This window comes from Sapajus apella, unplaced genomic scaffold (genome assembly GCF_009761245.1).
Source record: "Sapajus apella isolate SASKATOON/1434 unplaced genomic scaffold, GSC_monkey_1.0 scaffold130, whole genome shotgun sequence".
Taxonomy (NCBI): Eukaryota; Metazoa; Chordata; class Mammalia; order Primates; family Cebidae; genus Sapajus; species Sapajus apella.
The window spans coordinates 1,693,726-1,707,116 of record NW_022437070.1 but is presented as its reverse complement, the minus strand read 5'-3'; the positions used below and the strand labels follow the sequence as shown (position 1 = coordinate 1,707,116).

Genomic DNA, 13,391 nt, shown 5'->3' with positions numbered 1-13,391 from the left:
AACTGGTTGAGAGAGACTCAGGCTCTGGTATCCCGTCTGGACAAGGCCCCCTGCCCTGACCTCTTAGGGCTACAGGCACCTTACCATACCTTTGGGGGAAATGCTGGGATCCACCTCCTGGGTTGGTTGTGAGGATGCAGGACTTCTTGTGAGTCAGGTTGACAGGCAGGTGACTTACAGGAGTGTGCAGGCAGTGTGGGAAGCTGCCAATTGATGGGTCCTAGAGAGCCAGGTGGCCTGGGTTCAAATCTGCCTTCCACATACTAGCTGTGTGCCTGTGGGCAGATGGCTTCACTTCTCTGTGCCTTGATTTCCTCCTCTCTACAGTGGGAATAATCATGTTGTCTCCACCAAGGGCCGTTGTAAAACTGCATATAGTCCACATCAGTGCTTCTAATAGTGCATAGCACGCAGTTAGTGCTCTGAATGGGTCAGCTGTTAGGATGACCACATTGTTTAAGGTGAGAGAGGAGGAGTCTCCATATTCCTGGTTGTTTTTAATTGAAGTATAATTAATACACAATAAGATACACAAATCTTAAGTGTCCAGTTAGATGAGTATTTATAGTTTTATGTGCCTGCTGCCCAAACAAGTTACAGAACATTCCATCAACCAGAAAGCTCCCCTTGACCCTCTTCCAGTCAGCCCTTACTCCCATCCCAGGGGCAACCACTGATCTGATTTTTCACTATTACAGATTAATTCTGCCTGGTTTTGAATTTCATGTCAATGTCGTATGGGCTTTCAGTGTTTAGTGTCTCTTTCGTGCGACACAGAGTGTATAGGATTCATATATGGATGTTGTGTTTATCAGCAGTTCACATTCTCCATTGTCTGAACAGCCGGTGATTTGTTTATGCAGTCTTCTTTTGAGAGACATTTGGGTTATTTTTACTTTGTAGCTTTTATGAGTATAGGCTGCTATGAACCTTCTCAGTCAAGTCTTTTTTGTGAATATGTTTTCATTGTTCATGTTGAATTTCTCTATTGATTGTTTTTTGTTTAATTGATTTTTCATTCATTATTCTCTTACGCATGCTTGAGGCTTAATTTGCTTTCTCCTGGCTTCTTAAGATGGATATTAGTGGTGTTAATTGTACATCTTCTACGCAAAGAGCTTAAATTTCCTTCTAAGCAGGGCTTTAGCTGTGTCCCATTAATTTTGATATGTTGTATTTTCATCATCATTTAGAATTTTTCTAATTTATGAGTTCTGATTTTACCCTTATGTGATTGAGAAGGGTATTGTTTAACTCCCAAATATTTGGGGACTTCTAGATGTTGCTGATTTCTAATTTGGTCAGACAACACACACTGAATGATTCCATTGGGGCTATTTTTGGATCTATCTTGGCAAGCATGCAGTGTGTACTGGAAAATAGTGTGTATTTTGCAGTCATTAGTCATAGGGCTCCATAAATGTCAATTAGTTCAAGATGGTTGAGACTGCTGTTAAAAATCTTTTATAGCCTGTCTTTTTCTAATTGCTCAATCATTCATTGAGAGGGGGCTGTTAAAAGCTCCAACTATACTGGTGGATTTGCCTATTTCTCCCTATAATTCTGTCAGTTTTTTGTTTCCTGTATTTTATTAGGTACACATTTAGGATTGTTATGCTTTCTTGATGGACTCATTATAATGAAGTGACTTCAGTACTTTTTGGCTTGAAATCCATGTTTTCTGTTATTAATATACAGCTAGTACTCGACTCATGACCACGATTGGGACCAGCAGACCAGTCGTAACATGATTTGGTCGTAAGTTGAGTAGGCTGTATGTACAGTTGAAATGGTGCACGCGGAGATGGTAGTGCTGCCGGAAGCTGGTCCGCACTGTCGTATGCCCAGCTGGGCAACGTTTGCGCTGCCAGACGCGGAGCAGTCGTGGCTAGCGATTGTGGTCATAAAGTCGAATGGTCGTAAGTTGCATAGGTCGTAAGTCGATCAATACTTGTAGTTAGACCAGATTTTTTACACTTGATATTTGTACCATATAACTTTTCTACCCTTTTGTACTTAACCCATTTGGTACTTTAAAATGTTTTTCTTGTAAACAGCATATACTTGGGTCTTGCCTTTTTATGCAGTGGGACAGTTATTACCTCTTTTTTTGAGACAGAGTTTCACTCTTGTTGTCCAGGTTGGAGTGCAGTGGCGTGATCTTGGTTCACTGCAACCTCAACCTCCCAGGTTCAAGCGATTCTCCTGCGTCAGCCCCCCGAGTAGCTGGGATTACAGGCACACGCCAGCACACCAGCTAATTTTTGTATTTTTAGTAGAGACGGGGTTTCACCACATGGGTCAGGCTGCTCTCGAACTCCGACCTCAGATGATCCACCCAACTTGGCCTCCCAAAGTGCTGGGATTACAGGCACGAGCCACTGCTCCTGGTCAATCTTTATCTTTTAATGGGAGTGTTTAGTTCATTTATATTTAATGTAACTATCAGTCATGTGATTGCATTTCAATCTACAGTCTAGATGTCTGATTTCTGTATGTCCCATTTGTTTTTTTTCCCCGTTGCTCCTTGACTTTCTTTTGTGTGATTCAGGAATCTTTTAGCATTTCATCTGTTTTACTGAATTTTTTTGTGATACTTGTGAACTTGTGAAAGTGTGTGAGAAGGGATGGGGAGTATTCAGTGGTTGTTCTAGAGCAGACTTTCTCAGCTGAGCTCTAGTGAGAGAGTTAAGCCCTGACTCCCTTAGGCATCCATTGTATACACAGTGAATTCACTTTTCTCCTGTGAATCTGTGTGCCTGTGTTGGGAGAACTTACCAAGTAGCACCGAAAATATTTTCTGTAAGGCTTTATCATTTCCCAGAACCCTGAATGAAAAAGGATGCTCTAAAGATTGCAATGTGTATCTTTAACTAGTCCCATCCTACTTTAAAATAACAACATGATACTTAAAGGAAAATATAACAATCTTATGGCCAGGGATGGTGGCTCACACCTGTAATCTCAGTACTTTTGGAAGCTGAGGCAGGTAGATCACTTCAGGTCAGGGGTTTGAGACCAGCTTCGCCAACATGGCAAAAATCCCGTCTCTACAACCCTGACTCTACTAAAAATACAAAAATTAGCCAGGCGTGGTGGCACACACCTTTAATCCCAGCTGCCCAGGAGGCTGAGGCACAAGAATCACTTGAACCCAGGAGGCGGAGGTTGCAGTGAGCCAAGATCACGCTACTGCACTCTAGCCTGGGTAACAGAGCAAGACTCAGTCTCAGGAAAAAAAAACAACAAAAAACCCAAATCTTTGATTCCTTTTCGTTTCTCCCAACCTTTGTGCTCATGTCATACTTATGCATCTGCTATAAATACATTGTTGTCATTTCTTTAAATATACACTAGTCTTCTAAAGGAATATACATACGAATGCAGGAAAATGTCTTCTATATTTACCCTCTTACTCCTTGTTTCTTCTTCCATATGTGGGCTTCTATCTGGTGTCATGCCCCTTCTGAGTACTTTTAGCATTTCTTACAGTGCACATCTGCTCTAGACTAATTCTCTCAGCCTTGGTCTGCTGGAAAATGTTTTTATTTTGTCTTCATTTTTAGGGGTATCTTTGCTGGTTATAGAATTCTAGTTGACATTGTTTATTTTAGTGCTTTAAATGTGTTATCTTTTGACCTCCATTGTTTCTGTGAGCAGTCATTCATATCTTTGTTCCTTTTTCTTCACTGGTTTTAAGATTTTATCTTTGGTTTTTAGTAGTTTTAGTATAATGGGCTTTGATGTGCTTTGAGTCTATCCTTTATTTATTCACTGAGCCTTTTAGATCTGTAGGTTAATATCTTTCATTAGTTTTGAAAAGTTCTTAGCCATTATCTCTTCTTATATTTCTTCCCATTTCTGCTCCCCTCTCCTTCTGGAAAGCTAATAACATGCTTTTTAGACCATTTGATACTATTAGATCTTAACCATCTGAGTTTTTTAAATTCTTTTCACTATTTTTCCTCTGTGTATTTCAGTTTAGATAATTTCAGTTGTCTTTATGTTCACTGACTGTTTCTAACCGCTGTTAAGCCCAACATGTGAGTGATTTAGCTCTTATATTGTATTTTTTTATTGGTAGTATTTTCATTTAGTTGGTTTTTTTAAATATACTTTTCATCCCTTTGTCCCATATGTTCATGTATATTGTCTACTTTTTCCACCAAGTCCTTTCCCACATTTACCATAGGTATCTTAAAGTCTCTGTCTGGTAGTTCCATCATCTGGCCCAGGCCAGCACCCACTTACTGTGTGACCTGAGCTGGTAGCTCAGTCTCTGGATTCTGGCTTGTCACCTGAGTCTGCTTTGTTATCAGTTCTTTATGTATCTTATAATTTTATTCTATGCCAGGCATTTTGTATAAAAGAACATTAGAGACTACGGTAAATGAAGTTTTTCCTCAGAAAATGGCATACCTAGTTGGGTACCATGGCTCAGGCCTGTAATCCTAGCACTTTGCGAGGCTAAGGTTGGCAAATCACTTGAGCCCAGGAGTTCAAGACCAGGCTTGGCAACATGGAGAAACCCCATCTCTACAAAAAAAATACAAAAATTAGCCAGGCATTGTGTCCTAGCTACTCAGGAGACGACTGAGGTGGGAGGATCACCTGAGCCTGGGAGGTTGAGGCTGCAGTGAACTGTGATTGAGCCACTGCACTCCAGCCCGGGTGACAGAGTGAGACCCTGTCTTAAATAAAATAAGAAAATGGCACACATTTCTTCTGTTTAGCCACAAGAGGGAAGGGCTGTATGAACCCCATCTGTAGTTTAGGGGCAGCTTTGGTTAGAGTTTCTTTACCACCGGCTTTAAATGTGTTCAGAGTAGAATCAGGACTTTCCTTTCAGCAGAGCTTGGAATCTTAGCCCTGGCAGACTGCCAGGGATGTCTTTATGTTTTAAAGTCACCAGCTTTTGGAGCTGTGGGGGCCTCTGGTATTCAGCCCTGCCACCAGACTGTTGGGTTGCTGAGGCGCTCTCCCCTCTCCAGTCTCACCCCCACTTCTGTACCTCAGGGGGTTTCTCTCAACCTCACTTCCTCATGCCTAGCCTTCCATGAAGCCCATGTGAGGGAGTTGGCAGGGGCAGAGGCAGGCTCTGCTGAGGCTCCCTGGGGTCCTCTTCTGTCAGGCCAGCCCCCACCTGCCCGTCAACTTCCGCTGATTTCCCCTCACACTCAGCCCCTCTGCCTGCACCAGGATGAAAGCCGTGGGCTCCTTCTCCAAGGAAGGGCTCGTCCGGTCTGTATTTTGATGAATTTAGGTCCCTTTGCATTGCCAGCTCTCAGATGGCTTTTTGTTTTTGTTGTGGTGGCTTCTTTGGCTTGTTTTCATGTTCGGGCGAGGCAGTCTTTTGTAACTAACTTTCTACCTTCTGTCTAGAAGTAGATGCCTCCTACGTTTTCTTAGCACTTTTTTCCCCCAACTTCTTTTGGCAATTGTCAGACCTACGGAGAGTTGAAAGAACAGCACAGTTAACGTCTATACACCCTTCACCCAGATTCACCACTTGTGAACATTTTAATGCATTTACTTTATGTATCTGTCTACTTATGTATGCATATAGATGTGTATACATTTTTTTCCCTAACCCATTTGAGAGTAAGTTGCAGCCATCATATCCTGGATCTCCCAAAAATCAGGCGTTCTCTTGTATGACCACAGTTGAATTGTCCTGCCTTAGAAGTTCGTCAATGATACAGTAATACTGACTAAGGCAGACGATCCACAGGCCACTTGGGAGATCTGGAAACATTGACAAATATGCTTGTCATTGTCAAGGTCTCTCCAATCTGTGAAAAAAATCATCTGCATTTCTAGACATCTATTAATACTTTAATTCCCCCCAGCTTTCCTCAAAACATCCTTTTTAGTGGCTTTTACAAAATTCAGGTCCATTGAAAGCACCAGTGTTGTATATGACCTGCCTTTTTACCTTTTCTTACCTGGAAAGTCTCACTTCTTTTTTGGGAGACTCTTTTATGACAGTGACATTGAGCTGCGTCCGGGCCAGTTCTATTGCAGAATGTTCTGCAATCTGGATTCATGCATGTGTTTCCTCACGATGCTGCGTATGTGAAGATAATTCGAGAATCAGGTTTTCATAAGAAACAATCACAATGCTTCAGCAGTGCGCAGGCCACTCAGAAGCCTGCGGGCTGCCTCCAGCCCGGCCTGCCCCCACTCCTCCAGACCTCCCCTGCCCTTTTTCTTCTGTCCCTGCTTCTCCCTCATCCTCAGCCCAGCAGGGTTTCCTGGGCAGTCCAGGAGTTCGAGGCAGGGTTGGGCAGCAGCCCCTGCAGCCACTCCCACTGAGTCTGCCCTGCCTTCCAGATTCTGGTACAGGTCAAAGAGGTCCTCTCCAAGCTGAGCACGCTCGTGGAAACCACACTCAAAGAGGTGCGAGTTGTGGGGCAGTGCGGGAGGGCTGGCGGGGGTGGGCTCTCTGGCTGGGGAGGGGCCACAGAGCTCAGGAACTCATGGATCCACCTCCCTCTCTCCCTGACACCCCACCCTGTACCTTTCTCTCCTGGCCCCTTGGTCTCTGTCCCACCCTCTGTGTTTGTGTGCCCTGCTTGTGTCTCTTGCATGATTCTTCTCGGTCTACTGTGAACTCTTACCCTTCCCTTCACCTCTGCCCCCTCCCCACGTCTCTCTCTGGGCCCCTCCCTCTCCGGTGGCCTCTTTTCTTTCAGACAGAGAAGATTACAGTGTGCGGGGATACCCATGGCCAGTTCTATGACCTCCTCAACATATTCGAGCTCAACGGTTTACCCTCGGAGACCAACCCCTATGTATCCTTCTCAGCAGAGCCAACCCTCTTCCCACCCCCAGCCCCAGCCCTATCCTCAGATCTGCACAGAGTGGGAAGAGCCCCTACCAGGGAAAAGACATGACCTTAGAACGGAGAGGCCTGGCCATGATGGGGCACCAAGGTGCAGGTGGAGCTGAGGCTGGCCACGTACCCCAGGCTCAGACAGGCCTGGGCCAGCACCCACCTGCTGTGTGACCTGAGCTAGTAGCTCAGTCTCTCTGGGCATGTCTTCATCTGCTTCAGGATCGCATTTGAATGGCACGTGGCACTGGCCACACCTGGGTTCCATCCTGGCTTTGCCACTTCCCAGCTGTGTGACCAAAGCAGGTTACTTCACTTCTTGGTGCCACAGTTTCCCCATTTGTAAAAGGAGGATAATATGTACATCCCTATTACTCATCAGTTATTGAGAGGATAAGTTAAGAACAGGGCCTGGCCCACACTTGATGCTTTGTAAGTATTTGCCCATATTACGATACTTGCTTGATGAATGGCCACTTGTAGGCCCACTAGGCCTGTGCATTGTTGGTTGGGAGGGCCCGTGTCCCATCTCTCCTGTGGAGAGATGGGACCTCTCTGGGGAGAGCTGAAGCAGGTGGACTGACTGGTCCCCGCACCTCCCCGCCATTGGCTTTCTTGGGAGACAGGAGGTAGGGTCCTCAGTGCCATACTAACCCCCCCACACCCCCTCCCATGCTTACCATGTTTTCCTTAGCAGGACAGATATTTAATGGTGACTTTGTGGACCGAGGCTCCTTCTCTGTAGAAGTGATTCTCACCCTTTTCGGCTTTAAGCTCCTGTACCCAGATCACTTTCATCTACTTCGAGGTGAGCCGGGAAACGACAAGGTTTGGGTTCAATGTAGGTTCCTGGGTGGGGCAGTCACTCTGCAAGGATAATAGTTGCAGCTGTATTTATTTTGTGGACTCAGAGATCATGTGCAGGTCAGCCTTGTAAGGCTGAGTGTGTTGTGCACTGCACAATAGCATCACACCAAAGGATGCATTTATATCATAGCTAGCGTAGAAATGGATGTTTACTCTGACCATTTTTCAGCAGATGGCAAACATGGGTCTGAGGATGGGGCCCTTTTTCTAGTTTTCACAAGGGCATGAAACAGGCTCCTGAGTGGCCCTAAAGCTGGCAGTCAAGTCAAGCTGAGTGACTGAGTGCCCAGACCCGGGGCCATGGGCGGGAGCAAGGGGCTGCTGCCGAGGCAGTGTGCCTCCTCACGTTCAGGCTCGGGGCAGATCAGTTCTCCTGACTGAAGCAGAACCTGGAGCTGAGTGTGCTGGTTCACACCTGTACTCCCAGTACTTTGGAAGGCCAAGGTGGGAGGATCACTTGAGCCCAGGAGTTTGAGACCAGCCTGTCCAACATGGTGAAACCCCGTCTCTACTAAAAATACAAAAATTAGCTGGGTATGGTATCTCATGCCTGTAATCCCAGCTACTTGGAGGCTGGGGCAGGAAAATCGCTAATCCCAGCTACCTGGGAGGTTAAGGCAGGAAAATCGCTTGAACCCAGGAGGCGCAGGTTACAATGAGCCAAGATCACGCCACTGCACTCCAGCCTGGGCGATAGAGCAAGACTCAGTCTAAAAGAAAAGTTAGGCATGGTGGCATTGTGCACCTGTAGTCCCAGCCTCTTGGGCGGCCAAAGCAGGACGATTGCCTGACCCCAGGACTGTGAGCTGCAGTGTGCCACGGTGACAGCCTGCACCCCAGCATGGGCAGCAGAGCAAGGCCAGAGGCCGGGCGCAGTGGTGCAGCCTGTAATCCCAGCACCTTGGGAGGCCGTGGCGGGCGGATCATGAGGTCAGGATATCGAGACCATCCTGGCCAACATGGCGAGACTCCTTCTCTACTAAAATACAAAAAAATTAGCTGGGCGTGGTGGCACACACCTGTAGTCCCAACTACTCAGGAGCCTGAGGCGGGGGAATCGCTTGAACCTGGGTGGCAGAGGATGCCGTGAGCTGAGATTGTGCCACTGCACTACAGCCTGGGTAACAGAGCAAGACTTCGTCTCAAAATGAGAGAAGAGAGAGAGAGAAAAAAAGGGAAGGAGGGAGGGAAAGAAATGTGAAGTAGAGCCCAGAGTATTGCTGGAGGAGCAGACACAGCTGTGAGACAAAGAGGGGACAAAAGGGTCCCTCTAAGGTTCTGGCCGGAGCATCTGAAGGGCTCCGGCTGCCAGTGACAAAGATGGAGAGATGTCAGAGCAGGGTGTGGCCGGGAACTGAGGAGCTCCCCTTTGGACTTGGCTGTGAGACTCAGAAGACATGGGGTGTGGGTGGGTTCCAAGGGGTGTTGTAAATATAGGTTTCTTGGTGTCCAGATGAGATTAGACAAGAAGAGCTCACCAGGTTTTGAGGGCCACACAGGGGAGGCCCTGCCCGTGGCGGGGTCGGGGTGAGTGGGGAGGTGAGCGAAGCCTGATGCCCGTGCCCCTGGGCTCACAGAGCTCACAGAGCTCACGAAGCGGCACCCGGCATGGGGTCAAAGCTCAGGAAGCCCCTACTGTGGGCCTCATTGCAAGAGGCAACAAGCAGTCAGGCAGAGGAGGCCTGTGTCTGAGACAGAAGGATGGAGCTCACGATGGGCTGGGCTGGGGCACCTGCTCTGTAGATGGGCCTACTTTTTGTTTTTAAGACAGGGTCTTGCTCTGTTGCCCAGGCTGGAGTGCAGTAGTGTGATCATAGCTCACTGCAGCCTCCACTTCATGGGCTCAAGTGATCCTCCCACCTCAGCCTCCCAAGTAGCTGGTGCTACAGGCACACATCACCGTGCCCAGCTAATTTTCAAAATTTTTTTGTAGAGAGGTCTCAGTATACCACTCAGGCTGGTCTCAAAATGCTGGGCTCAAAGCAGTTCTCCTGCCTCGGCCTCCCAAAGTGCTAGAATTATAGGCACGAGCCATGGTGCACAGCCACGGGCCTACTTTTTGTCAAGACACCCCCTTGGGGCCTCCGGTCTGGAAGGTACTACAGTGGGAAGCTCGAGGCCCACGGGGCAGGGAACACACCCACAGTTCTGGGCCCTGAGGGCGCCAGGCTGAGGGACATTGACGTACCTGGAGGCTGAGCTTTCTCTTCTGTCCTGTGTTGGCCAGGCAACCATGAGACAGACAACATGAACCAGATCTATGGTTTCGAGGGTGAGGTGAAGGCCAAGTACACAGCCCAGATGTACGAGCTCTTCAGCGAGGTGTTCGAGTGGCTCCCGCTGGCCCAGTGCATCAACGGCAAAGTGCTGGTGAGAAGGGCGTGAGGCCCGAGTGTGGGGTCCCTGCCCAGCCACACCTGGGCAGATGTGCTGGGGAGGGAAGTCGGGGCCTGTGGGTGGCTGGCACCTTCCCTCACAGCAGCATCCCCCAACTCCCCAGATCATGCACGGAGGCCTCTTCAGTGAAGACGGCGTCACCCTGGATGACATCCGGAAAATCGAGCGAAATCGGCAACCCCCAGATTCAGGTGAGCGGAAAGGGAACCAGGCGTCTCCAGCAGAAAGGGGCGGCGTGGGCTCAGATCTCCCCTGCAATCAAGCCCTGCCTCAGAGGATGGGCTTTGTGCCCTTGGCAAGGAGCAGCAGGTCTCAGCCTTAGTTCCCTCACCTGTGACTTGGGCCAGTGCACCTCCTTCATGGGGCTGTGGTGGCAAACACGGTCATGACCGCAGGCTGAAGTCTGGGTGAGCGCTGAGCATACCTGTCCTTATTTATGTGAATTCCACTGTGGCCCCCTGGAGGGAGGAGAGGTCTTGGGGCTCCTGTCCTAGTGATGGGCACACTGCAGAGCTCACCAACAGGTGCGCGTGTACGTGCACGTGCACACTGTAAGTGCTGCAGCGGACACGGATGGGGTGGGCCCGTGCCAGGTGGTCAGGGAGGAGAGGTTTGAGCTGACACTGCAGGAAGAAGACTCACCTGTGTGCACAGAGCCTGGCGAGCACATTCTAGGCTCAAGGAGGGGTCCCAAGGCAGGGAGACATCGGCGCGCAGGCAGGGCTGTGCCTTGTGGGCTGACGTCGGACATGGTGTTAACTGGGCCCAAATCCTGTGGAGCCTTACAGGCCTCAGTCAGGAGCCAGGACTTTGTTCCTAGGGCAACACAAGAGCCACCAAAGGCTTCAAGCAGGAGAGGGCCTGATCTGAATAGTGACAGTGAAGGCTCCATCTGGCTTCATGCCACAGTAGGTAGAATGGGGTCTGGAGGGCAGACCAGCAGACGGTGGAGGTGGCTCAGAACCACGGTGGACTAGGCCTGTGCATGATGGATGTCCCCTGTCCAGCCTCCCCCCCAGGCTATGCTATGGTGGGAACACATGGCTGGGCCAGGAGGTGGCCTAGTCCCTAACGTTTCCCTCACTCCGCCCCACCCCAGGTCCCATGTGTGACCTGCTCTGGTCGGATCCGCAGCCACAGGTGAGTCTGCAGTGGGGTGCAGGGCTGGCGGGTGTGGCTGTGAGCAGAGGGTGGAGGCAAACAGTCACCCTGAACAGTCTCTCCCACCTCCACCCTCAGAACGGGCGCTCGGTTAGCAAGCGGGGCGTGAGCTGTCAGTTTGGGCCCGACGTCACCAAGGCCTTCTTGGAAGAGAACAACCTGGACTACATCATCCGCAGCCATGAGGTCAAGGCGGAGGGCTACGAGGTGGCTCACGGAGGCCGCTGTGTCACTGTCTTCTCTGCCCCCAACTACTGGTATGTCTTTGCCTTTCCTGCCCAGGGCCTCTACCAAGCCACAGGTTTTTTTTTTGCCTTTTTGTGATGGAACATTTCAAAGACCAGGCAAGAGCAGATAAAAGAGCGTGACGAACGGCCCCACGCCCACCACCCACCTCCGCAGCACCAGTGGGGCCCAGTCTGCAGGCTCTGACCAGCCACACCAGGTTACAGTAAGCCCGGGCAATTCACTTCCTCCCCGTGATTCCCCAGCACGTTTCAGAAGGAAAGGGCTCTTTTCTAAACCACGATACTAAACCACAATACCACGTTCATGCTTTTAAAAAGGAGTGCTGGTCCCTTGCCCTCACCTGAATCCCACCAACTTCTCTATCTCCTGGTCTCTCCTGAGTGTGTTTTCCAGCTGACTTCTTCCAAGCGGGACCCAAACAAGGGCCACATTTTCCATCTCTCTCCTGTGAGTTCCTGTCTCTCCCCACCCCCATCATTTATTTGTTGAAGGCTGCTGCCTGCTGTAGTCACCTGTGTCCTGGACTGAGACACAGAATAGGCTGACTGCACCCCCATAGTGCCATGTGACATGTTCCTCTGTTCCCTGTGTCTCCAGGTGGGCAAAGCTGGAGGCGTGATCAGATCTTGAGTGGGGCCTCGGCAAGCGTCCGCCTCCATGGGCTGCGCCCTGCCCCTCCCTGCTCCAGCTTCCCTCACTGCCGCCCTCTCTTCTGTGTCCTCCTGCCCCTCCCGTTCTTTCCTGTGGATTCCCGTCTTTCCCACTGCTGTCTATGTGTGTCTGTTATGGCTCTGTCCCTCCCTCTCCCTCTCTCTGTTCCTTCTCTGCCCGACTGTTCTCTTAAGCCTCCAGCCCTGACCACACTGTCCACTCTGTTCCTGTCCCTGTAGCGACCAGATGGGGAACAAAGCCTCCTACATCCACCTCCAGGGCTCCGACCTACGGCCTCAGTTCCACCAGTTCACAGCAGTGGTGAGTCCTCCTCAGGGCCCCCGCCCCTCCCATGGCGGGCCTGGGGACAAAGAGGCTGAGACCCTGGAAAGGGGCGGGGGAGGGTTACGCCGGGGAATCCTCCTGACTTCTGTCCATGCCGCCTGCCCTGGTTCCACAGCCTCATCCCAACGTCAAGCCCATGGCCTACGCCAACACGCTGCTGCAGCTGGGAATGATGTGAGGCGACGGGCGGGGTGGCCTGCACCCCAGGGCCCCTCCACTCCCACTGGACCCAGGCCCCGGGCCAGGGCAGAGCAGGCCCTGCCACAGGGCAATGTTGGACCCCCTTTTACTTTGTAAAGTTTGTATTTATTCCCCTTTAGGTTTGCAGAGGGGGTAGGGGCAGAGTCGGGCTGGCCAGAGGGCCTGCTCCCTGGACAGAGAGGAAGGAGATGGAGCAGCTGGGGCTGGGGGCACAGCCCGGGCATTCTGTGGGGACGCTGGCCTCGGGGTGGGGTGGGGCCGAGTGGCTGCCCTGCCCTCCTCGTTTGCATGGCTCCTCCCCCACTCAAGCAATAGGGCCCCGTCATAGGAAGACCCCCAGAGAGAGGGTCAGCAGGGGGGCCTCGCCTGCGCCTCCCCTCCTGTAGCCCCATGGTGGGGCTAGGCTGGGGCTCACCCCCCTCCCCAGCTATTTTATGTCTGTAATTAAATATGTTAAAATAAAGTCATTATGGAAGTCAGCTTGTCTCGGGATGGTGGAGCCGCGGGAGCTGCCTGGGCTGGGGTCACTCTCGGCCTCCTCAGCAGAGCTGGAAGGTGGGGAGGCCTCGAGTCCCACTGGCCAGGCCCACCCAGCTCAGGACTGACCACCCAAGTGGGCCCTGCCTCCACCCAGCACCTTGGGCCCCTCGAGAGAGTTCTGCTGCCTGATGGGAAGGCCCCACCC

At 50.6% G+C, this 13,391-nt stretch overlaps 1 protein-coding gene across 1 annotated transcript in view; it reads left to right on the top strand.

Annotated features, from left to right (window-relative positions):
- PPP5C (protein phosphatase 5 catalytic subunit) overlaps positions 1 to 13,185 on the top strand; it is a 39,057-nt gene extending 25,872 nt beyond the window's left edge. The window contains exons 5-13 of the mRNA XM_032262573.1: positions 6,334 to 6,399; positions 6,696 to 6,794; positions 7,538 to 7,643; positions 9,930 to 10,072; positions 10,203 to 10,290; positions 11,199 to 11,239; positions 11,339 to 11,517; positions 12,400 to 12,481; positions 12,621 to 13,185. Coding sequence (XP_032118464.1) covers positions 6,334 to 6,399; positions 6,696 to 6,794; positions 7,538 to 7,643; positions 9,930 to 10,072; positions 10,203 to 10,290; positions 11,199 to 11,239; positions 11,339 to 11,517; positions 12,400 to 12,481; positions 12,621 to 12,683 — 867 coding nt within the window. The 3' untranslated portion in view covers positions 12,684 to 13,185. The remainder of the gene's footprint in view (positions 1 to 6,333; positions 6,400 to 6,695; positions 6,795 to 7,537; positions 7,644 to 9,929; positions 10,073 to 10,202; positions 10,291 to 11,198; positions 11,240 to 11,338; positions 11,518 to 12,399; positions 12,482 to 12,620) is intronic.
- Positions 13,186 to 13,391: the final 206 nt, after the last annotated feature.